This window comes from Tauraco erythrolophus, chromosome 1 (genome assembly GCF_009769465.1).
Source record: "Tauraco erythrolophus isolate bTauEry1 chromosome 1, bTauEry1.pri, whole genome shotgun sequence".
Lineage (NCBI taxonomy): Eukaryota > Metazoa > Chordata > Aves > Musophagiformes > Musophagidae > Tauraco > Tauraco erythrolophus.
The window spans coordinates 101,660,590-101,686,671 of NC_141465.1; the positions used below are offsets into that span (position 1 = coordinate 101,660,590).

The following is a 26,082-nucleotide window of genomic DNA, read 5'->3' on the forward strand; positions in this document are numbered from 1 at the left end:
AGAGCTTAGGTTCTTTCACCTGGAGAGGAACCTCTCCCACTCCCAAAACAAAACTTGCACTATGTGGTATCTCTTCTGCTCCATCACTGTGATTCTGTATCTTTCCAGCTGCAATATGGCCAAGAGAAGGACCGGCTTAACAAAGCCACGCTGCCAAGACAGAAGGTATGTGCACACAGTAGTCCAAGCTTGTTCTTTTCTGCTAGGGCTGCTGTAATAAATTCAACCCCATTTGCACCAAGTATAAAAAAAGAGTAGTATCACCCACTGAAACACAGAGGCACAGATATTAATCAATCTATCATCTAACAAGTGCATCCGTTTTATTTTGCTACTGAGCACAACATTTCTGCTTTAACTCCACGCAAGGTCTTCAGCAGCCGCCTCCTTCTAAAGCCTTCAAATTTTCTAGATATTCGGTGACAGCCTCTATCTCTGCAAACTCCAGTAGTCTGTTGATTAACTTATCGAGTTCTTCTTTCCCATTTAGAATTTCCTATGAAAAAAACATAGCAACAGACAAAAGCATTACTGACTGTACGCCAGTATTATTCTGAAACGCTGACTATTCAGGAGAGGAGCTCCTGGAATGCACTCTGCCTGGAGTGTTATCTCAGCGCATCCACTCGCTCATCTTTGCGGCCCCCCGTGTGAACGCAACACAGCGTGGTGCACAGCAGCGGGACTTCTGCTGGGTGCCTGTGAAAAGCACGTTCATTCTGGCAGGAACAAAAAAGGAGCTACCAGTTGGTGCCTTCCTGCCACACTCTCGTGCAACCCATGTGTTTACACGGAAATCCCCTAGCCAGAACAATCAAGGGCTGAAGGACTGAATTCAGAGACTGTTGTTCATGCCAAGAACTAGTTTGCTTTGCAAGCAAACCTTAACTCACTTTTGTTAGGCGGTTTACGGTTCCAGTTTCGCTCAAGAAAAGTCACAAGGTCCCAACACTAACTGAGAAGCTTGACTAAGAAAAGGCATTTTTCTACAGTCATGGAACTTCCTCCCCTTCTCCATCACGGTATTTGTGTAGCTGTTCCCCACTCCATCAAGTAGGTGCCATTCCATATTCAGCAAGCCCTGTGTTCTCTGAAGTTACCCAGGACATCTGAGGGTACAGCTCAAAAAGTGTTGCTGCCTATGCAATAGCACTTAAAGTAGACTGGATACTTAAGCCAAAATATTGAAGAGTCACCCTAAGTTTTGTCCTAAAATTCAAAACATTTTCCATAAATTGACAAAAATCTGCTTGCCCGTAAAAAAACAATAAATAAATAAGATTCAAGCTATATGTAGAGATTCACACAGAAATAAAATACCAGGTAATCTTAAAATGAAAGCATTCAGATTCAGTTTAACTGTGGCATGCAAGGCAAACGTAAAGAAGCATTTTTCTCTTTCTTCCCTGCAGCATCAAAGGGCGGAGGAAAGACATGGCTTAACTAAAACGTATCCTTGTCAGGTTTTTCTTTTGGCTGTACTACACTTCAAGTATCTCAAATTTCACTTTTGCAGTTTGGCCAAGGGACTCCTTGAGTTCACTAATGGGGACTGCACACTGGGTAATTTTTCACTCATATATTAGGAGAAAAATAGACAGAGAAGTAGGACAGTGAGTTATATCCTGTGCCAGTCATCTTCAACACTACGCTACAAAGACAGAAAAGAAATTTTAAGCTTTCTAAACCTATATTTGACACTACCCCACACGACATCCTTGTCTTTAAATTGCAGAGACATAGATTTGACGGATGGACCACTTGGTGGATAAGGAATTGGTTGGATGGTCGCACTCAAATAGTTGTGGTCAACAGCTTAATGTCCAAGTGAAGACCAGTGACGAGTGGCGTTCCTCAGGGGTCAGTACTAAGACCAGCACTAAGATGTTAGACATAACATCTTTGTTGGCAACATGGACAGTGGGATTGAGTGCGCTCTCAGCAAGTTTGCTGACGACATCAAGCTTTGTGGTGCGGTTGACACGCAGGAGGGAAGGGATGCCATCCAGAGGGAACTTTACAGGCTGGAGAGGTGGGCTCGTACAAACCCCATGAAGCTCAACAAGGCCAAGTGCAAGGTCCTGCACATGAGTCGCAGCAGCCACAAGCGCAAATACAGACTGGGTGGAGAATAGATTGAGAGGAGCCTTGAGAAGAACTTGGAGGTGTTGCTTGATGAGAAGCTCAACATGAGCCGGCAATGTCCGGCTCATGTTGTGAGTCCCCAACACAAGAAGGACATGGAGCTACTGGAGTGAGTCCAGAGGAGGGCCGTGAAGATGATCCAAGGGCCAGAGCACCTCTCCTATGAAGACAGGCTGAGAGAGTTGGGGCTGTTCAGCCTGAAGAAGAGAAGGCTCCAGAGTGATCTTATAGCAGCCTTCCAGTACCTAAAGGGGGCCTACAGGAAAGCTGCAGAGGGACTTTTTGCAAGGGCATGTAGTGATAGGACAAGGGGCAATGGATTTAAACTGAAAGAGGGTAGATTTAGATTAGATATAAGGAAGAAATTTTTTACTCTGAGGGTGGTGAGGCACTGGAACAGGTTGCCCAGAGAAGTTGTGGATGCCCCACCCCTGGAAGTGTTCAAGGCCAGGTTGGATGAGGCTTTGGGCAACCTGGTGTAGTGAAGGATTTCTCTGCCCATGGCAGGGGGGTTGGAACTAGATGATCTTTAAGGTCCCTTCCAACCCTAACCATTCTATGGTTCTATGAGCGCTTGCAGCCCAGAAAGTTAACCGTGTCCTGGGCTGCATCAAAAGAAGCATGGCCTGCAGGTCGAGGGAGGTGATTCTGCCCCTCTACTCAGCTCTCGTGAGTACTCCCATCTGGAATACTGCGTTCAGATCTGGGGTCCCCAACGTAAGAAGGACATGGAGCTACTGGAGCGAGTCCAAAGGAGGGCCACAAAGATGATCCGAGGGCTGGAGAACCTGTCCTATGAAGACAGGCTGAGAGTTGGGGCTGTTCAGCCTGAAGAGAAGGCTCCGGGGAGACCTTCTAGCAGCCTTCCAGTACTTAAAGGAGGCCTACAGGAAAGCTGGAGAGGGACTTTTTACAAGAGTGTGTAGTGATAGGACAAGGGGTAATGGATTTAAATTGAAAGAGGGTAGATTTTTAATAGATCTAAGGATGAAATTCTTCATTTGATGGTGGTGAAGCACCAGAAGAGTCTTCCCAGAGAAGCTGTGGATGCTCCATCCCTGGAAGTGTTCTAGGCCAGGCTGGATGAGGCTTTGAGCAACCTGGTCTAGTGGAAGGCATCCCTGCCCATGGCAGGGGGGTCTGGAACTAGATGATCTTTAAGGTCCCTTCCAACTTGTGCTGGGTTTATGTGATGAAGCTTTGATAGCAGTGGAAGGGTTCTAGAGATGGCCCCTGTAAAGGAGATTCGAGAAGCTTCCCTAGCTCCAAAACTGGTCGGACCAGTCTTTGGCTGGACCTCTGGACAGAGTTCGTCCTGCCAGGACTGCCGAGGTTCGCCAAGCCTGGCCCAGATGCAGCACAGAGAGGACTGAGATCTGAGAGAAACGACTACGTAGACACTGAGGTCAGTGCGGATGGAGCGGGAGGAGCTGTGCCTGCAGATGGAGAGGGAGGAGCTGTGCCGGAGCAGGGATTCCCCTGCAGCCTGTGGCGAGAGGGCAGCAGTGCCCCTGCAGCCATGACAGACTCGTTGGAGCAGAGACCCAATCGCCTGTGCCCAAAGGAGTTCACAGAGGACTGTCTCTGTGGGAGGGACCCCCCACACTGCTGGAGACTGACAGTGAAGCGGAGATGCATCTGCAGTCTGTGGAGGACCCCATGCCGGATGCAGGTGGCTGCACCCGAAGATGCGACTCCATGGGAAACGCCTGCACTGGAGCAATCTGATGGGTCAGGATTGTATCCTGCAGGAAGGACTCACATAGGAGAAGCCTGTGGACTATTTCCTGTGACGAGTTGCCCCAACTTGGAGCAGGGGAAGAGCGTATGGAGTCCTCCCTGTTAAGGAAGGAGTGGCAGAAACAGCATGTGTGAAGAACTGACCACAACTCCCATTCCCCTGGGGGAGCAGGTAGAGCCGGGAAGAAGGGAAGGGTGGGAGGAAGGGTAGAACCAGGAAGAAGGGAAGGGTGGGAGGAAGGCATTTTAAGATCTGGCTGTTTCTGTTGTCCTCTCTGAAGTAACTGTTAACGAATTAAATCGATTTGTCCCCAAGCTGAGTCTGTTTTGCCTGGGGTCATGGTCACTGGATGATCCCTCCCTGCTCTTATCTGAACCCTCAGGCCTTTTGTTACATTTTTCTCCTCTTTGCCCCTTGGAAGCAGAGGAGCAAGCGAGTGGGAGTGGATGCCTGGTTGCTTGGATGAGCCAGCTGGGCTAAACCATGACACAACGCAAACCATTCTATGATTCTATGAAACATTTGACGTTCTGTCAGCACACAAGTCGCTATCTGATTTCCTCACATATACTTAATTTCCACTAAGTTAATTTTTTCTTCTTATGGTACACATAAATAACTTTAAAAACTCTCACAAGCAACCATTACCTTGATATTGCGTGCATCATATGAGATCCTGTGGTCAGTGACTCTGTCCTGGGTGAAGTTGTAAGTACGAATTCTCTCTGACTGGGCTCTTGTTCCCAACTGCAGCAAAGCAGCAAAAAATAAATTCTATTATACTGTGGTTTTTAAAAAAATCAAATACTACTCTGAAACAGCATACCAAGAATAAACTTTAAATCAATCAGCCTTTTTTACCTACAGACCTAGTGGTACAGAGTTAGCATATATACTTTTTAAAAAAATATTGTGGCATTACTAAACTGTATTATTTGTGATTGTGTATCACAGATCAAGTTTTTACATCCTCCGGTACATTTCTGTTCCAGCTCTGTAGCTGGAAGAATTACATAACTCTCAAAAGTCATGTAAGGCATGAGATATGTCTCTATGTGTCCTTAGCCCAAAAACGTGTGGTTTTCTTTTTTGGAGGGTTGTAGCTCCAATAAAAGACAGAGAGAGTAAGCACCATTAATAACAGAAGCAGCACAGTCAACATGTGGCCAAGCAGTTCCACTAACATTTGGCTGTCAGAAATTAGCACTGAAAGAGGATTAAATTGAGGATAGGAAGAGTAGTCCTCTAGTGGTAAAGTGCAAGAGTGCAAGCAATTCTAGAAGTTTTAAAACAGAAATTGAAATGTAGCATTGTTGTGTCAAGTGGAGAAGTAAATGCTAAGAACTGCTTAGAGAAATGGGCGCCTGCTTCAACGGGCTTTTTTGAAAATTTCATCTGCACCCACATGTACATTTCAAAACAAAGAACTTATTGAATAAACTCTGAAACATTGGGAAAGGTAATTTACTTTTGCCTGATTTTCTGTAGTATTCACATAAATGTACATCCAAGTCCTAAATGCAGCTTTGAAGACTCTCAAGCTAAAATTAACAACAAAAGATAAATGACTCGCCACTTACAATGACCGAACTAATAATGTGCAGGAACGACACATTTAAATGCAACCTGAAATTAGTGATTAAATAGCTGAGCTGGAAACTCTGGAGTACTGAACAATTCTGTAATGCTGAAGTATTTTTATTCCCATTGATCGCTGCTGAAGTTTGTGCCACAAATGGAAAAATACTTGAAGAATGAGAAAAGAATCACAGCACGTTTAAAGAGAAAATACATGCTTTGCAGCACAACTTGAGGTAACTCTTTTATGGAGTTTAACCTCCTTAACAGGTTACCTGAACCATATCAAATAAACTGCTACCTAACTGCAAAGTGGCAGGATTGTTTATATACTTGTTTCTTTTTCAAAAACTCTGTATGATCTTACAAATATTCTGGTTTAGAAACAGGTTAAAACACAATTTTGAGAACTTCTGATCCTGGTGTTCATGGAAAATAACTTTTTCCTGCTGTTCTAACCATGTAACTCAGGCCCTAACAGGGTGATTCAATACATGATGTTGAGTGTTGCCTTTTGGGTAATTCCAGCTACCATCTTTTGACTCTTTTCTTTCCAGCTACAGCTGGTATCTTATTCATCGCCTGAGAAGTCTACACTAGCGTTGAACCGGGATGAGTTAAAAACAGACACACACTGACTTGCTCCGTCGCTGTCACTCAAAACAGATCAGAAGCAAATCTACAACATAGCACCCTCTCCGAATTTCAGCAATCGCATGGTCTCACCTGCAGTTTTCTGGCACTCTGCTCTTGACTTAGCTGTTTTTCAATGATCTGCTGGTACAGCTTCGCCCTCAGTGTCCGCAGGGCTATGTCCTTGTTCAACTGCTGTGATCGCTCCTGCTGGCACTCAACTGTTAGTCCTTTACAGAGGGATTCAAGAGAGCTCACTCACATCAAAAGCCCATTATAACAAAGAACAAACAAGCTAAATTAATTCCAGCACATTAGGCAGATGAAACCTCCTAGAGTATTGGTTTGCAGGGCCTTTCAGCTGTAGGATAAAAAGTCATTTTAACACACTGGCCAGAACCATTAGTATGTTTTTAAACTCTTCATAGCCACACCAGAGGCTTTGTTCAGTGCTACAGAAAAGTCAGGGATATTTTAAAATTTCATGAAGCAAACAAGTTTCTGGTTGCTTCCAGAAAACAGGTTCACTCCAATTAGCTATCACATGTTAAAAATGTAATTTGCACAGTCTGCAGAAGCATGTTTAAAACAGTGTAGCACAAGTTTTTAAAGTCTTAGTCTAGATAAGCTCTTGGAGACTGGAAAATTAATTATTCTAGCAAAGAAGGGTGTCTAAACAATACTACAGCGTCTTGAACTTAATTATGAATAATGAAATAAAGCAAAATAAAGGTCTTTAAAATAAATTTAGTACTTATTTTTACTTCTCATTTTATGTCTGAAATAAAAAGACATATAGGAAACAGCTGTATTTAGGTCACTTCTGGAACTTCCTGTGCCTGAAGAGATTCTGCATTTGGACAGACAGAAACCCACTGAATTTCAATAAAAACAAATCCTGAGAAAGACATGTGGCCCAGTATATATGCTACCTTCCCATCAGTACACATTTTCCTTCCCATTCAGCATATGATAGCATTATCTAGTACTGAAAGAAAATCTTCAAGTCTCCTTTTTCCTCAGTCTTGTCACTACATAGGTTCCAGCTAGGCAAAGCACACCCTCAGTTGCCTAAGGCCAGTAGTCATGAAGGTACAGAGCACACAGCACAAATTATTTACATCTTCCATCCCATCCCTGTCAACCTCCATTTGTTCTTTCATCCTTCAAAGACAGCGTATTCATTAAACACTCTCTCTGAAGACAAAACTGGCGTAATAGCCACATCCTGACCATTGTGCCACTGGTACATGTTCCTTTTCTCACACGTTGGCTTGCTAGAAGAGGGGTAGAACAAGAAGGGATTATTTCCCTTTTTTGGTATAAGGCCCAACCCTGCAAACTCACTCTAAGAAACAACTTGCAGGATCACAAGCTTTCTCTTCAGGATACAGATTTAAGATAATTAGAAGTATGAAATACAGACAGACTCACCTGTGGGAAGGTGTACAATTCTGACAGCGCTATCAGTTTTGTTAACGTGTTGCCCTCCTGCTCCTTTGGCCCTGAATGTATCTATACGTAAATCTTTGGGATCCACTTTAACATCAACCTAGAATCAAAGAAAATTACTACTTTCTGCTCATGCTAAAAATATTTTTATGATAAAATATTTTATTGATACTCGGTGCAAAAAAAAAAAATCTTCTCAAAAAAATTGCTCCTTCACAACTGTTCCTGAGTAATCCGTTAATTATTATACTTTTTAAAAATGCAATGTCAAATATCTCTGCAAAGCAAGTGATGCTTTAAATATTTCATTTATTTTTTCAAACTCTTACTCCAGGTCCTTCATAAAACAAGGTATGTGTGTGTGTGAAACAAAACAAAATCATCAACTTTTTGTAAAATCACTAGCTTTGGCAGAGAGACTAAGAAATAAGCAAATAATAAAAAACTACTTCTAAACAGCAGTGCAAGGATCTTGCTCATGAGTCAAGACTGAATGATTCCTGCAACAGCACTTAAAAACATCTAACTGAGGAAAAACTGGGTGTATGCAGATCCAAGTAAGGATTGCAGCACTGGAAATACGAGTCCATGATGACCTGGACCATAGTATGAGCTCAGTGGATGGGAAAGGAACATTCAGATCTGATCAGTGTTGCAAGGAAAGCATTACAAGGAAGCAGGAGAACGTGCAGGGAAAGCCTACAGGATCTGGTTTTGTTTATTTTGTGTGTAAATCGCTTGTTTAAGTGAGAATTGCTGGTATCACTGAGATCTCAGAAAGACTAGCCAACACATTCATTCATTCAAATTCAAAGCAGACTGTCCTTGATTTAACAGAGGACACCAATAATTTAAATGAAACCAGAAAGAATCAAGAGGACCTGCAGAATCACATTACTATGCAACACGGAATATTTTCTTGGATATATTCCCTGTCTTAATACATGACATAATTTAAAATTGGCCTACTCATAGCATTCAGCTTTGTGAGTGCTGGGGCTGGAATACTCATTGAAACAATCACTGATTTACACACCATTTTGGGCCACAGCAAATCTCTGCAGAGTTGCTTCTGATGACCCGTTTAAACACAAACCCGTTACGGTACAGAGCCAGAGGCTGTCACCTTCCAGAGTCAGAGAACTTGTGGTTCACTTGCTGGGACTTGCACAAAGCACTTGACTATCAATAAAATCCCAAAACAGTAACGGTAATGTGGTTTTAAATAACACCTACTCCAATGTCAAAATGAGTGAGCAGGGATACACAGCTGCACCACCCTGATTAACAGTTCGTTTACCTCCTCTGGCTGAGGGAGGACAATAACTGACATTGTTCCAGTGTGAATACGCTGCATTCTTGACGACAGGCCCATCTCAGGGATTCGCTGGACTCGATGAGTCCCTCCTTCATATTTCAGATGCCTGTAGACATCATCTCCCGAAATGTGAGCAGCAGCATGATGCAATCCACCTAGAGAGATAAATAATGTGTGACAAATATAGCACAGAAACACAGCTTTTAATTTCATTGTCTTGGTAGGATGTCTGAAGAACTACTGTACCTATCTCGGCCGGCGTATAGTTCACAATGTCAAAGGTCCAACGTTTATAGTCTGCATAGTTCTGGTACATCTCAAACATTTCTTTAGTGAACTGTTGGCAGATGTCTCCTAAAAATATAAAGGCGCTACAACATAAATAGCAGTCACAAAATGGCAGCCACCAGTTTTTAGATTTAGCTGCAACTCTAAGCAAAGTCATTAGACACAATACTCTTTAGAAAGTATTACTTTATACCATTAAAGTATAAAAAGGCATTAAGAATAACCCATAAGAGGTTTAATAAAGTTGGATGGAGGTTTGAAGTCATCTTTACTGTGGGGACTTTGCTGACCTCCAGTTGTTCTGCCAGCTGTCACTTCTAATACAACAGGACTTCTATCATATTTTTCCTTTGGCACTAGAAGCTGGAAAAGCTGAAAAGAGGGAAAAAAAAAAGTCATTATCTCCTTCGTGACTCTCTATCTCCTCTTAATCAAATTTACAGCCAGCCTTCACAATTGCCACAGCTTGAGTGCACACAATACTGATTTCTTTTGGCAAACTAGTAAGTAGGACTAAAAACTGCCCAACAGCCATTGCAACTCAGTGCAGTCCGAGTGGAAACAGGGTATGCTGGTGCATCCACAGTAAAGCTAGCTGAAAATTTGATCCCACAAAGTCAAGTGCCAGGTCACCCACTCCAGCCCCAACTACCTACGAACACAATAAAATTGTTACCTACAACCCAGCCTATCTTTACGTTATTTTTCAGAAAGTCTCATTTCATATTATCTCAATCTGAACCTAGAAATCAGCCCAAACATAGAGCTCGCCACTGAATCGTTTCAGCTTCCCTGCTGATAATTAATTTCCCCACTCACAGGGTGCTGTCAGCTGAAGGGAAAATGAAAGGCTGCAAGTTCCAATCAGAAATCTTTCAAGAATGCATGCTCTGCTGCCACAAACAGTTACTAGGATGTCATGTCAGGTCTCAACAGCATGGACCCACCATCTTTAAAATCCCCTGCAGCATGTGCAGACAGACCAAGCAAGCAAAAATGACTAAAAGCTTCTAAGACACAATTGTCAGTAAGAAGCTTACTAATAATTAATGTTGCCGCTTCTTTTCAAGAATCGAGAAGTTGGACTTCTGTTTCATTAAATGCAAGTGTCAGAATCTATTGGTGAGATCACAAAGTAACATTTTCCTGACAACTTTATTTACAAAGTAATGGAATTTTACCCCAGGCTCACCTTTCTGCACAACATGTTGATTTTTTTATCCAGGGTTTCCTTCTCTTCTAAGGCAAGCTCTAGAAGTTGTTTCTCATCTCTGCTGTCTAGCTCTGAATTCCAACAACAGGAATAGATGTTAGCCAACCTCACCTAGCTTAGAGCAAATTGTAATACAGCTGACCAAAGACAGGCACTGCAGCATGTAAAAGCCTGAAGTTGCATTTTGCCAGCATGAAATATGAAATAAGAGCAGACTATGCCAGGCTGCACGCTGCTAACTAAATGATTGTATTTTTCAGGTGTGCTGGTAGGAGTAGTGGATATTTTACCTCTGAATCTCTACCTTATGGCTCAAAGTCTGCATCAAGTAGATGCCAGTCCCTCCTGACAGTTACTTACTCTCAGTTAAACTGATGGTTATGTCACACAGATCAACAGTCCAGCGGTAAATTCACAAACAGATTGGACAAAATACGTCAAAAACATGCCTGCAGATAATAATTGCCTCAGTTTCCCTTATTACAATTTTTCATGCATCAATTTTGTTCCTAGACTTACCCAGAAACACCCATCTATTCAACAATTTGTAGGCAACTCAATAAAGTGAGCACTACAAATAATAGTACGATGATAATAACGAGGTTTCAAACCTCCTGTCTCCTGCTATTTAAGAGATCACTGAGATGGGGGAGTTACAGATGCAAATCATCAGGATGTGGGAGACCTCACTTTCACTCTTTGCTTTCCTTAAGAAGATTCCCTTCCTTTCTCTTCAGCACGTGAGACCAAAATGTGGAGTACCGTGTCCAGTTTTGAGCTCCTCAGTACAAGAAAGGCATGGAACTACTGGAGTGAGTCTAGTTGAGAACCACCAAGATGGTCAAGGGCGGAGCAAAGGACATATGAGAAGAAGCTGAGAAAACTACTTTTGTTCAGCCTTAAGAAAAGAAGCAGGAGGAAAGGTTTTATTGTTGTGTACAGGTACCTAACAGAAAGACACAGAAAAAATGGAGACAGAATCTGTATATCATGATAAAAGGAGATAAAAGCTGGAATACGAGAAATTCGGATTAGGTATTAGGAAAACTATTTTCACCCTAAGGGTGGTCAGACACTGGAACGGGGCTCAGAGAGGTTGTAGGATCTCTATCCTTGGATATATTCCAAACTCAACTGGACAAGGCCCTGGGCAACCTGCTCTAAATGGTCCTGCTTTGAGTAGGACATCAGACCAAATGATCTTCGAGGTTCCCTTCAAACTAAATTATTCAATGATTCTGTGATTAGATGCCCTTTCCCACATTTTAGAGCTTACTACCAGACTAGGAAACATTCTCAGATAAAGCTAGCAAAAGCTCCAAACTTTTTCTACTATGGAAGCTCCAGTTTACAATAATTAAAAGATGGTGATCAGTTAGCATTAGATTATACGCTAAGTAGAAATTTGGAAGACAGCTGGAGTCAAGTGGAAAACCTGCCACTGTCAAAACACGGAGCACCCTCTCCTTTTCATCTTTCTTCTCACTGTTCTACCAGCTGTGGAGTGGCTCTGTCACTCATCTGATCAGAAAGTAATTCAACTCACTGAAAGAAAAAAAACAGGTCTGGTTAAATAAATGCATGTATTTTATGATGCCAAGTTGAACTAGATTTAATTTACAACTGGACACTTACCAGCACAAATGGGGGAATGGGGGAAGACAGCTTTGAACAGCTGGACATGAGAGCGAGAGAAGAGGCAACAAAGAGGAGGAGTAAGTCTTATGCCTTCTGGCCAGCATGGAAACCATAGGTTTGCCTCAAATGCAGCATAAAACTGGACACTCAATAGCTGAACGCATCTCCTTGCCTTGCATGACTTGCCCGAGCTCTGCATTCTTCAGCAGGAATCGAGTATCTCAAAAATAGGCACAAAGACGGTGGGATCCACATCTCTGGGCATCTGGAGCCTGGCTGCCCTTCACAGCAGCTAACACACACACACATACACACCCATGGTTACTGGTGGCCTCAGCAGCGACTCTTAAGAACTACATGGGATGGGATGTTGAACCAGCTTTGTGTACTGAGCAAGGACAGCAGCAGCTCCTCTGTATCCCAGTTTTTAATTTATGCTCTGGGTCCTTTTCCCCTTGAATAAAAGATGTCAGATCAACACTTGAACCTGGCATCCTCTATACATAAGGCAAGAACTGGATAAATTTCCCTGCTGGTACGTCACAACTCCAACCCAAAGCTCGTACTGAATCAAAGGCTTCTTTCTAGCTGGCCCAAAAAGCATCATTATTGACTAGTTAGATAAACGGTATCAAATTAACTACTGTCAGCAGAGATGAAAGAATAGCCTGGTGGTGACCAACGAGCTTGAGGTTGAAAGGATTCATGTTCCATCCCTACCTCTCTGCAAACCTGACCTTTAAGAATTCACTTAATCTACCCCATGATTCACATCACCAGTGGCAAATCAGGAAATAATATTTTTCTGCTTCACGGAGTGTTGCAAATACAAAATCCTACAGCGAGTATGAGGAATTTGGGTACTACAGAGAAGAGGGTCAGTTAGGGAGCTAAACAGAGAACACAGGGCAGTCAAACGAAGGGAACAACTGTGTTTTAACGTGGCCACATGATAAACAGTACAGATAGAATAAACCAGCCCCATTTAATTAACTTCTCAGCTTTAATTTTCTTTCACTCTTTTATTTCCTCTTCTTTCAACTAGAACTCGCTCTATTCATTCACTTCATAATTTACAGTATTAGAAAAATTCCTCATTATATTCACTTGATCCAAAAATAGCCTTTTTAAGTTCAAATCTGAATTTTCCAGTATTTTCTTAACACTTTCTAATTCTTCCAAGAGCACTTCTTTTTCAGTGTTAAATTTTTATCCCTCCTCACCGTGATTCCTTTTCCTCTTTCTCCAATGAAGGGAACTTGAGAGGGTTGAGGATTAAAACATTTTCAATAAACACCATTTTTTTCCAAAAGCACAAACATCTATTTATTTCTAAAACTGAAGAATACCAATGTTTTCTATCTTTCTAAACAACTTACATTTTTACCAGCTTTATTTCAATATGGCTTTTACTGTTTTGTCAACACCTCTTGGTTCTCCCTCTGAAAAGCGCCATGAACTTTCATCCTCCTCCATTTACACTGCTGGCTACCCATTTTTCCTGTCCTTTGCTTTCCCCTTGCTTCACTTCTTTAATGTAAGCCTCATTCTCTCCAGGCCAATGTTTCCCTCTCTTGGCTTAACATCTACCTGTGTAGCAGAATAGATAACATTTTTTCTTTCTTTCTGTGTGCACCTCCTTACGCTTCTAACAATGTTTTTTTTTTCTTTTCCTTGAAATGTTGCACTATTACTTATTTTAGAAATTCTTTTACTCTCTGTGTACTTTCTTATTCCTGAATGGTATCAAAAACAATGATAATTTTTAACTCTTTTTTACCCAAACTTCTGCTGTAGCAGAGTACTGAAAAGCAGCAGCTTCTTAGACAACGATCAATTTTTATTCCTTGAAGGGCTCCTCAAATATTTTCAAAGAAATAATTAGCTTTTGACATTTAAATTGGAAGCTGACAATTCAGGACCTAATGAAAGTTCATGTAATTTGCTCAGTAAGTATCAATGACCTGGCTAGACAGAATCCCATTTTAAGTAACATGGGTGAAGTCGGCACCTATCAAATGTATTAGGCTCGCTAAACTTTTTCCCTTCAGTTCACACTGCTCTCGGTTCTATCAAAAAACAACCTTAAAACAAACATTTCCACCTAGAATACTGCATTCAGCTCTGGAGTCCCCAACACAAGAGGGACATGGAGCTGCTGCAGTGAGTCCAGAGGAGAGCCACAAAGATGATCCAAGGGCTGGAACACCTCTCCCATGAAGACAGGTTGAGAGAGTTGAGGCTGTTCAGCCTGGAGAAGAGAAGGCTCCGGGGTGATCTTATTGCAGCCTTCCAGTACTTAAAGGGGGCCTACAGGAAAGCTGGAGAGGGACTTTTTACAAAGGCGTGTAGTGATAAGACAAGGGGTAATGGCTTTAAACTGAAAGAGGGCAGATTTAGATCAGATATAAGGAAGAAATTCTTCACTCAGAGGGTGGTGAGGCACTGGAACAGGTTGCCCAGAGAAGCTGTAGATGCCCCATCCCTGGAAGTGTTCAAGGCCAGGCTGGATGAGGCTTTGAGCAACCTGGTGTAGTGGAGGGTGCCCCAGCCCATGTCAGGGTGGTTAGAACTAGATGATCTTTGAGGTCCCTTCCAACCCTGACCATTCTATGATTCTACGATTCTATAAACTATTTCTGCTGGACAGATGAAAAACAGAAGGATGTGGCTGGACGCAGAAAGCCCTAGCAGCACTCAAGCTCCCAGGGGCAGGCAGGACCAGAGAGTGTTCCAGGGCTGGCTTAACTCATTAAAAGCTCTCCTCAAAGGCTGGGCAATGAAGTTTACCGCAGGCAAAGCTACTGGTTTAAAACAAGTAAGTAAATGAGTTTCCTTACCTCTGCACATAGCTTCTAACTCCTGAACTTCCTTTTCAGCCTCTTTGATTTCTTGAAATGCAGCTGCAATGGGGGACAGATCGGCATATCTTCTTCTCAGGGTTCTTTGCTCTAACTCATTTATTGAGTCAGTATTTAAGAGATGACTAACCTGTTGGTATTCCTTGTTTAGAGTCTCCAGATACTTCTGCACAGCCTCATGCTTCCACAACATTTGAGAATCCTGATGTTTTTTCCTATGCCGACTGTTAAAAGACAGCATGAACTTAGCTGTGTCCAATAAAGATTTTGGCCTCCAAAATGCACAGTTGTGCAGTCCCACCACGTAACCTATCTTCTTCACAACAGGAGGGAGAAGACAGCTGTGAAGTTGACCGTGACAGTAGCAACTGGCAAGCAGGCTCTTAAAAAGACAGACACTTTGGAAAGGTTTCATTTTGTTTCTTATTTTTCCACCACCTGAAATTAAAAGTAGACAGTACACAGACCACTGTTATTATCTTGAAAATGAGACCATTCTATTAAAAAAACCCAAACCAACAAAGAACTGTATCAGGCTCAAATCCTATTCTTGATTACATGCAACACAAATGCAACTGTCATGGACACAACTATTTCTGTTTTAGTCCTGGATTAAACCAGAAACTCTTTATCAGCACCATTATAGTGACTGAGGGTTGGAAAAGGTCTCTCCCCTCACCTCTTAAAACAGTTTATTTATGCTGTGGAAAAGCTACTGTAGATGCGGCTCTACAGACAACAGTTTCATTTTGCCATACGTTTCATTGGAAAAATCCAACCATTCAGGCCCCACCGGCGAAAGAAAAATGTTGCTCAGAAAAGACAAATCTACACTAAAGGAGCAGAATTATATATAGTATACAGAATGTATGAAATATGCAGAATTAATGTGCAAAATTATACCCATTACCATAACACGATAGAACTGGGGCAGGAGGACATTAGTAACATCGAGCTGACCGTGCAACAGATTAGTCAGTAGGACTACAATACACTTTCAAGAAATTACTCACCCATATATGTACTATGTTATGACACTGGCGCAGTGCTTTATGTCCCCTGTGTACTCCTTCCTATAATATATTTACATATAAGTGTTATATTATGTCCAAAAAGTGAGTAAGAAGCTGGTACTCTGAAATACACCACCTGCATTTTTCCAAGACACTTGGCCTACAGTTTTGCAGGACACAGGCTCCCCTTAGCATCACTGTTGCTCTAGGAAAGATCTTTCTCTCTTCATTTTATACCATCAACTTTGCAAATTATGCTATGAATTCTTACTGTGCTCAAAAAATTTATACGGGAGTGCAAGGGTCTACCAAGAGGACTAAATTGAAATCATTCATATTTACTCACACTCTCTACCAAGAGGACTAAATTGAAATCATTCATATACTGCTCACACAGAAAAGGTTTAACAAATAAAGAGGCACTCCTTAATATGTCTGCCAGTGCCACAATCCCATCTGTCTACAGATTCTTACAAAAAAGTGGATTCAGAGAAAATGAGAGCATTAAACCCTTGCAACAGGATCTCCTTAAAACATACATTTCAATTTTCTGACACAACTATTTTTTACGCATTAGTGACAAGACCCGTGCACCTTCAGGCACTTTATTAACAAATTACTATGACATTCTAACTATTCCACTCACCCATTATCCTCACCTATTTATTTTCATCCACTTGTCCACAACAAAGAAACAGCAAAATGCCGTAAAACAGAAGTGCTGCATCTTGCTTGCCTGGATGTTTGCTTTACTACCTACAGAAGGAGGGAACGACCTTAATTCTGCCTCTGCATCTCCCCCAGATTCCCTGGCTGGCAGTGGCTATCAAATCCACAGCAGCAACTTCAGGAGCGCTTCAATTTACAGAAAGCCAACGATACCCTTCCTGGATTGTTCTAGTGACTAAAACCAGCTGTAGCAGAGGGATCATGTTCCCTTCACCAGGAACACAGCAAAATGCACAAATCAGGCTCATCATCTACAATTCTGAACTTAGTTGCTCAGGTGTACGCGCAGACTCAATTCCAAAAGACCTAATTCTGCTGATGGTAGTGGATTTGCTTCAGACTCACATGGCCCACTATCGTTTGGTCAAGTGCTCACCATCATTAACTCATTTTAAAAATATTAACGTTATATTCTATTTTAACTAATTAAATATATTAATTGTAACCATCTAACACATTTTTTACTAGTGTAGTTAAGAAGTGATGTACCCAAATAATAACAATTTGTACTATAGTTCTGCCCGAGCTCTCAAAAATAAAATTCTTGGGTTTAAATGCCTAAAAAACTAAGTACTGGCATGACACAGTCCTTCAAGGAAGTCAGAAATTTCAAAATAACTAACTCTGCTACGCTAAATAAAAAAGGTATCTCCTTTTCAGAGAGATGTCACATATAACATATGTGTTACATCCACATCTCTAAACTGGAAAGATGTGGTTTCGATGGATGGACCACTCACTGGATAAGGAATTGGCTGGATGGTCGCACTCAAAGAGTTGTGGTCAGCAGTTCAATGTCCACGTGGAGGCCAGTGACGAGTGGTGTTCCGCAGGGGTCGGTACTGGGACCAGTGCTATTTAACATCTTTGTTGGAGACATGGACAGTGGGATTGAGTGCACCCTCAGCAAGTTTGCAGATGACACCAAGTTGTGTGGTGTTGTGGACACGCTGGAGGGAAGGGATGCCATCCAGAGGGACTTTGACAGGCTGGAGAGGTGGGCCTGTGAGAACCTCATGAAGTTCCACAAGGCCAAGTGCAAGGTCCTGCACGTGGGTCAGGGCAATCCCATGCACAAGTACAGGCTGGGCAGAGAATGAATTGAGAGCAGCCCTGAGGAAAAGGACTTGGGAGTGCTGGTGGATGAGAAGCTCAACATGAGCCGGCAATGTGCGCTGGCAGCCCAGAAAGCCAACCGCATCCTTGGCTGTATCAAAAGGAGTGTGGCCAGCAGGTCGAGGGAAGTGATTCTGCCCCTCTACTCAGCTCTCGTGAGACCCCATCTGGAATACTGTGTTCAGCTCTGGAGTCCCCAACACAAGAAGGACATGGAGCTACTGGAACGAGACCAGAGGAGGGCCACGAAGATGATCAGAGGGCTGGTGCACCTCTGCTATGAAGACAGGCTGAGAGAGTTGGGGCTGTTCAGCTTGGAGAAGAGAAGGCTCCGGGGTGATCTTATAGCAGCTTTCCAGTACTTAAAGGGGGCCTACAGGAAAGCTGGAGAGGGACTTTTTACAAGGGTGTGTAGTGATAGGACAAGGGGCAATGGATTTAAACTGAAAGAGAGCAGATTTAGGTTAGATATAAGAAAGAAATTCTTTACATTGAGGGTGGTGAGGTACTGGAACAGGTTGCCCAGAGAAGTTGTGGATGCCCCATCCCTGGAAGTGTTCAAGGCCAGATTGGATGAGGCTTTGGGCAACCTGGTGTAGTGGAGGATTTCCCTGCCCATGGCAGGGGGGTTGGAACTAGATGATCTTTGAGGTCCCTTCCAACCCTTCTATGATTCTATGATACATTCGTGCAGAAATAAGCAACCATAAAACTTTTACAGAGCTATGAGCGGTAGGTGACCTATTAACTGCTTTCCAAAGCAGATTTTAGTAACGTGACAAAATTACCCCATGCACATCACAAATCAAAACCAGTAAGCAAAAGTGACAACCGTAGTTGTCTTATTACAATATAACTGACTTACGCTACCTAGACAGCAAAAGAAACGTTATAGTTTCCAGACGAGAAACAATTACTAATGCCGTGACCTCTTTAAGAGGTTTTTAAAATAATTTCTATCAACCAAAGGTGCTATTAGCCCCGTGCTGATTAATTCAGACACGCGAGAACACGCAGGTACACGGAAGGAGCGTGTACTCCAACACGGGCTGTAACCGGAACAGCCCCAGGCCGACCCTCTGGGGCCACTTTTAATACACCTCCGCCTCCCACCCCGCGCACACCCCCGAGAGCCGCGCACGAAGCCCCCCCGGCACCCTCCCCCATTCCAGGGGGATGGGGACGGGGATGCCAGGAGCGGGCGGGAACAGGCGGAGGGCGCTGTGAGGGGCGAGGCGGGCTCCGCGCCCCGGCACCCACCGAGGAGCTTTGCCACCCACCGTCCACACTCACCGGCGGCGGCCGGATCCTCCCTCGACAGACGAGGCCATGGCAGACGGGAAGCGGCGCGGACAAACCCCCGCTCCCAGCGTTCCTGCCGAGAAACGCCGCTCCCGGCGTGCCTCGGGGCCGGGCGGCCCGCCGCAGCGCGGGCACCTCCGGTCCGCGGGCATCCCTAAGGGCGGGCTTTGCTGTGCGGCACCAGCCCCGAATACAAAATGGGGATCGCCGCCTCAACAACAGCGCTTCGTTTTCGGCATCTTCCTCACAGCTGCACAGTGACACGCTCCAGCTTCGGCAATGCTTTGGGAGAAACGGCAGGAGTAACAACAACTGGGAATGTTTGCTTCTCTTTCCAACTTCTAAGCTGTTCTATTACATGCGCTTTTCCATGTATTTTTCCAAAACGTGGGCTGAAAATACATGTCGTTTCCAATCTGGTTATTCAAAGGTTAATTTCGGAGAAGTCTGCATAAAACAACGTGAAGTTCCACCTTACGTCAAAACTCACTATTCAATTATACTTAAATGAATTATTACTGTGCTACTGAAGACCAACATCGGTTATAAAATATTAATAAACATAACCATTCAGATTATCATTAAGCTAATAGGATGCAGCTTCCTAACAAGGCATGGTTTAAAACATATCATGTATATGCACATTTGAATAGATCATATTAAACAGATTATATAACTACATCCCTAATTTCCATTTTAAAAAGACTTCAGTACCACTGGTTTTTTATACCTATAATCACCCAAAAAGCCAATTTGCTTATTCGTTGCTCTGTGTGCTATAGGAAGGAAATGTATTCAGACCTAAGATGAAAAATTTTGCTGCTTGGAACTGTTTTATGTTTCCCTTGGATGCACCCACTTGCACCGAAAAGTCATTCTTTATTCTCAAGTTTGCTTTGTTTTGACAACTTTCCTAACCTATTTTATATCTGAGCAAGTCCAGCTCTGCTGTAAATGCTTTAAAACCCACTGTGTTCAGAGTTTCTTTCTTCCCAGCTACTGCCATTCCACAGGGTTAAAGAAAGGTAAAAACTTGGTATTTGGCACACATAACATCAGCGGGGTTTGGTGAGGTAAATACTCCAAAAGACTGAAAACGAGACCGATTATCAGGATGATTCGGATCAAACCTCATCAGCACATGAATGACAACTCACTGCTTGTTTGGATCTCAGGTCTGATGCTGGCTCTGCTCTATCCCCTGGGACAGAAGGCAAGGCAGAGAGATTAAAAGGCTCTTCCAGAGGACAGGACCCACCCCAGAGCTGATCCAGTCTACAAAAGGACCACAGCAAACAGCACCCTGAAACCTCAAAGACGCTTCCCGAGGCCTGAGCCTGCGGTGCTGCGTCCTGAGAGATGCTGTCATCGAGACACCGTCCCCACCACGCCTCACTCTTCTTCCTCTACAACTTAGACCTCAGTGAAAGGAAATAATAAAATTATCCTTGCGTTGGGACTCTAAATACGCAATCTGATACTTAAAAATCTTGGGAACGTAATCTACGGGAGGACAACTAAGAAGCTAATAAAAACATGAAAACTGTAAGCAGACCACACACTCAAAATTGATTTTAGTCAATTTAGTCAAGAAGAGGGTAGGCCAAGGAAAATCAAATCAGCTTCTCCTCCAGCCAGTAATTCTTCCGTTAAATCCTGTGATGAAAAGCGATCCTGATTCAGTTTTTATTATGCCTTGGTGGTGAGTTCCTTAAGCGTGAAAATAGAGACTGTAACAACTTCTCAGCCCTCCCTACTGGGCAGCAGACCATGCAGGGAGCAGGTGGCCAAGACAAGGGCTGGACTCGGTACTGTCAGCAGAGTTGCCAGAGACACACCATCAACCACAGGACCTAGTCCATGTGCCTCATATTCAGAACATATACGGTCCACTCTTTCCCCCTATTTACTGTATGCTTTTAGAGTGCAACATGGGAATTGAGTACGAAGGACAGGAAATCCCATCACCACCTGTGCTTCCACCTCTCTCATAGTTTGCTTTGACGCCTTCACAAGCAGCTGCCTGTGAAGCTGGTGAGGACCAGGAGTTACGGGGCGGAGGCTGCTTGAGGCAGGGTGCCAACGCCTTCCTCAGCCACCACGGCAGCCCACAGGGACTTGGGTGCAGAAGGGAAGAGTGACAGCCAAAGTACAGCGAGGCTTCAGGGCTTCGGGACAGACACGGAGGTCCTGTCCTTTAAAATCTGGCAATCCTAACGCGCCAGTTCCTTCAGAAAGTGGAGGCAAAGAAATAGCTCATCAGACAAAACAAGGTCCAGGCTTTACAACGTGCTTGGCTTGAAGGCCGGTCCATACCCACACAGAGGCCCTTTTTTGCTCGGGGGGCCCTAACCGGGTTTAGAAATCTGCAGTCATCGTGCCATGACTTCTCCGGACACCAGCTGACATTGACAGGCCACAGAGTACAGCGAGAGACGCAGCAAAATCACAAGCTTGTTATAATGTATATATCACTTTAATATTGCCCCCTCCTTTCAACCCAAATAGTTCGTCACCAGACTTCTGAATTCTTTCAGTTTGAACGAAAAACTGGTGACAGAATCATACGCGTCTTGAATACAGTCCTGTTTGTTAACAAAGCCTGCAGAAAGAGCTTTGTTTTGCCCAGCACAGTGGGATTAAATGACAAGAAGTTTTCTTGACTGCGCTCCCAAACCTCACTTTCAACTAGAGCTCTGCCTCCTCCAGAAGCTCATTTCTTTGTTTATTCTCTCCCAGCTAATCTACAAACGTTTCTTTTATTGCCTCCTTGCTTTCCTTTTCTTGCTGCGTTTAACACGGATTTTTAATACAGACGCATGTCTAAATGCAAAACAAACCCCTGCCTCTTATTTGCAATTTGTCTATTTCCAGACAGCGTTCTTTCCCATATTTGGACTAGCAGGAAACAGAGACCTTTAGCTAGCCTTACTACTTCAGACCAAAGGTCCACCTAGCACAATATTTGTCTGGCCATCTCGGAGATGCATCCGTTTATCCCTTAACCCAACTGGAGGCACAACATGCCTTTTACTAAGACAGAAAACTACAGTTCATAAAGTCAAGGCTTCGGCTAGTTATAAAAAGTGCTAAATACATGCTGTGGTACAAACAGGCTCTTTTGCAAGGCAAAGTCAAGTTGGCCATCCTTGTCAACTTTGAGAAAATCAGGTACCAAATACACCGGTACTACACCATATAGCAGAAAGAACAGTGGATTGGGAACAGCATGTTGAAAGTAGACACACCGCTGTCATTGACCCAGGTGACTAACATCATTAGAAACATGCCAGAACAAAGAAGTGAGAAATAAACACAATAAATACATTTCTTCTACAAAGAAACTTATTACAGATGACGCATTTTAACAGATTAACAAAACACCACCAAAAAGCCAGCGGCCATAAACTGATGCTTAGCTAAGTAGAACTAGGAAAGCATATGCTGTACTTCTTTAATATTCTCCTCACTTTGCTATTTTCATCTCCGGAGGCTTCCTAAGCCTACCACATTTTTTTTTTTCTAATTAGTAGTCCTCAAGTTAGGCCATCATCGAGGTTACTCTCTTCCAAGAAATTGTCCACTCTCTTGTTCCCTCCTTTAGCCTGATAGGAAAGCAGCTATCGTGTCCATCAGGTTCAGCAAGTCTTACGACAAGTCAAAGACACGCTGCTTGGAAGCCTCAGTCACAGTATCTCCTACTTTATGTGTAACCAATAACATATGTTAAGTACACAGCTTTTCTAAGTGGCTCTTGTTCTAGACCATTTTCCACACATTTGCTTTACTGTGGGTATCTAGCATGTTCATCATCCGGGATGGTAGGTGGATAACCATATTATTACACAATTAATATCCCTTTAATATACCAAAATATAATTAATATTTTAAAGGTTAATTACATAAACAGACATTCTAATTGAAGCTGCCTATTTTTTTTCCATGTAAGATGGTCTTTTTATTCAGTTGTAACTTATAAACTTTAACCAATTTTCCTTCTAAGTAAATGCCCCAGGCCATGTGGTTTTACTGTTTCTGGTTGGGTTTTTTTCATTTGTTAAATTTTTCGCAAAGATTCATTTAAGAACGATTTCTTGGAATAACAAGAAAAAAAAAATCATTTCCAAAAGACCTGAAACCTCCTTTGGCGAAGGAGCCGAGCCATGAATAAACACTTAACTGTTCCAGGCATGCACGACAGCGCTTGGGAAGTTTTACATAACCAACTGCTGAAAAATGCATTAATGCAATAGACGACATCCCTGCTTGCTGCAAGTCTGACTGCGAAGTTTGCTGTTGTTTCCTGAAATACCAGGCAGGGCACCGCGAGCACGCAGCCTCCCAAAGCCCTGCAGTTCACGGAGACTTTGCTCTCTCCCAACACCACCTCCCAGGCTTTCGGGCGGCCAGGCTCTCCAAAACACCGCTTTAAGCGAGCTGTTGGGATGGCGGCCGCTGAAACTAGGTTACTAGGGGCCAAGAAACAGGGCAGCGAGCACACAAAGGAGACGCTCTGCCGTCCCGGCCACGGCCGGGAGAGGCCAAACGCTGCAAAACCTCCCACACCCCGTTTCCACAGCCGTGACTCGGGCCTCGGGCCAGCGGGAGTTTATTCATTTCCCACTCTCCGCGGGCGAGAGCCCCGTTCCCCCTTCTCCCCTCAGGGCGTTGCCGAGGGCTCCCCCCCGCTTCAGGGCCGCCTGCCCCGCGCCTCACGGCAGGTAACTCCCCTCAGGGGCGCCGAGGGCAAAGCCGCAACGGCCAGACAACAACAGTCTCCCCTCAGACCGGGCAGGCGGAGAGAACAAGCAGCAGGCCGCCCCCAAAGACACCCTCCCCGCCCGGCTCGACTCGGCGCAAGGGGGGAGACGCGAGTGAGGAGGAAGCAGCGGGGTGGGGGTGGGGGGACACCAGGCAGCGGTGCGCCTGCGCGAAGGGGACCCCGTCTGCCATTTTGCAGCGTCAGCCGGGCGGCGAGGCCTCCCCGGCAGCTGCGCAGAGGGGCCGCGCTCGCGCGCAGCGCCGGAGGGAGCCGGCGGGGAGGGCGGTACAGGCCAATGAGTTAAAGAGTCGCCGCCGCCGCCGCTCGGGCAGCAGTCGCGCCGCCGCCGCCCCGCGGAGTTCGGGGTTTTCCTTCTCTCCTTTCCCCCCTCCCTCCCCCTTCTCCCTTCCCTCGTACCTACAGCCGCCTGGCTGCCTCTCCCGGGCCGCCACCCTCCCTCCCTGCAGCCGTGCCTGCCCCGGGGCCGCCCGCACCATGCCGTCCGTACCGCTGCCGCCCAAGGAGAGCAACCTCTTCAAGCGGATCCTGGTGAGCCACTGGCCCCGTTCCTCTCCCTCTCCCTTCCGCCGGCGCTTCTCCCTCCTCTTTCCTCTCGCACACTGGCCTTGCTCGGTGCCCTCCGACCCGCGGCGCGGGTTACTTCGCCCGCTGCCGGAGTTGGCTCCGGCTGAGCGAGAAGGGATGCGGCGGCCGCGCTCGCAGGGGGGCAGCCGGAGCTACCGCCGCCTCGTCGTCCCGGTTCGTCCCCGCTTCCTTCCTTTGTCTGGGGCCCGCCGAGCAGGCCAGGCGAGCGCCCCTCGCTCGTGTGGGGGGCCGGGAGGTGTCGGTGTCGCCCCCGGCCGGGCGAGGGCGGGAAGGAGGGAGGGAGCCCGCCAGCCGCCCGCCCGCCGCTCCCCCGGGGGCCGCCGCTCTCCTTCCTCCCGCCCGCGATGGGAGCTCCGGGGCGAGCTCCGGCTGCGGGGCTCGGCAGCGCGCCGCCGCCTCTCTGTCCTCGCCGTCCCTCCCGCCGCAAGCGGGCGGCGGCGGCGGCCCTGCCGGCGGGGGCGGGCCGTAACCCGCGCCCCGAGCGGTCTTGCGGGAGGCCGAGAAGGGCGGCTTGAGGGGGAGCTGTCATCCCGCCCCCGCCTGCGGTGCGCTGGGAGCCCGGGCTACGGCTTGGGGTGCCGCTCGGCGCGGCCGCCCGCTGCCCGCTTCGCCGCGCTCGGGAGCGTGGAGGAAAACCTCGGAGCACGGTACAAGCGTGGCAGGGATTTGTTGTTAGAGAGTTCATCTCCGCTGGTGCTTCGCTTCCAGTAAGAACGTCGGTTTTAGTGTAGGGACTGGATTAAAGCTGGTTCACTGCGCAGCCTTAAGTGTGGTTGCAGTCTGGTGGACTGAAGTATCCTGACTCTGTGTGTCCTTTGGAAGACTCGTCTCAACTTTTCTGTGCTGGGCTGCTTTGACTAAATTATTATCTTGAGCTGCTTCAGCTCTTCGAGGCTTACTGGTGCGAAGGACACTTGGTGTTTGTGAGGTAACTTTAAAGAAAGAGCTCTCTAACTGTAAGTTTCTGCTCAATCACTGTATGTTTTGTAATGCTCTTTGTGGAAAGAAAAAAGTTCCCCTCCTCTGAAGAGGGGGGAAAAAAAGACACCCACAGCAAAACACCAGACGCCCCTTTTCATGAAACTCTGAGTGTGATAGTAATGGAGTTCCAGCCTCAACAAAGTTGAGGCATTTTGTGCCAGTTTGCTAGTCTGCAGGCAGAGGAGGTCTGTGCAGCACAGTTGTTGGCAGGCATGAATTTCTTCAGTTATATCGGAATTTGTTAGGCTAGTTTTCGTAGTTTTGTGGATGAGAAGTGAGCATTTCAGCTTCAGGAAGCTGAGCTCAAAACAGACAGCCTATGTGAGCCTGTGTACTTTATATGAAACTGGTGTGTTTCAGCAGGTGTTTCAGAGCTGTTTTCTTTTACCTGCTTTGAGTAGTATGCGGATTTTTAAAAGACTTAATGGTTCTTAATAGTGATTTGTTGCTTACTGCATGCTTGTGGTATGCATCTTAGTAAGTCATTCTAGCACTCCTCTTTCTCTCTGCTAAAAATAAATGACTAATATTAGAACAGTTAAGTGATTATTCTTGCTAGTAGCAAACAAGTTCACAGTAGCAGTCACTTCTGAAGTTTTTTCAACTGAAATATAGAAGAGCTTTTCTGGAGATCATATTTTAGGCAGCCTATTCTTTTTGTTTATTAAGCAGTGCACAAAACAAGTGCTTTGGCAAGGAAAACAGA

At 44.9% G+C, this 26,082-nt stretch overlaps 2 protein-coding genes across 2 annotated transcripts in view; one reads left to right on the top strand and one right to left on the bottom strand.

The window, feature by feature from the left end:
• Positions 1 to 324: 324 nt before the first annotated feature.
• Positions 325 to 24,329, bottom strand: MTRF1 (mitochondrial translation release factor 1). The gene is made up of 11 exons (XM_086620338.1): positions 24,298 to 24,329; positions 15,881 to 15,940; positions 14,847 to 15,305; positions 10,348 to 10,439; positions 9,446 to 9,527; positions 9,114 to 9,221; positions 8,850 to 9,022; positions 7,532 to 7,649; positions 6,191 to 6,327; positions 4,535 to 4,633; positions 325 to 496 (listed from the first exon to the last, which is right to left on the bottom strand). Exons 2-11 carry the CDS (start codon positions 15,882 to 15,884, stop codon positions 374 to 376), a joined length of 1,395 nt encoding a protein of 464 aa, XP_086476464.1. The 5' UTR covers positions 15,885 to 15,940; positions 24,298 to 24,329; the 3' UTR covers positions 325 to 373.
• The window catches only part of NAA16 (N-alpha-acetyltransferase 16, NatA auxiliary subunit), a 76,501-nt gene continuing 74,688 nt past the window's right edge, over positions 24,270 to 26,082 (top strand). The window contains exon 1 of the mRNA XM_086620327.1: positions 24,270 to 24,338. Coding sequence (XP_086476453.1) covers positions 24,285 to 24,338 — 54 coding nt within the window. The 5' untranslated portion in view covers positions 24,270 to 24,284. The remainder of the gene's footprint in view (positions 24,339 to 26,082) is intronic.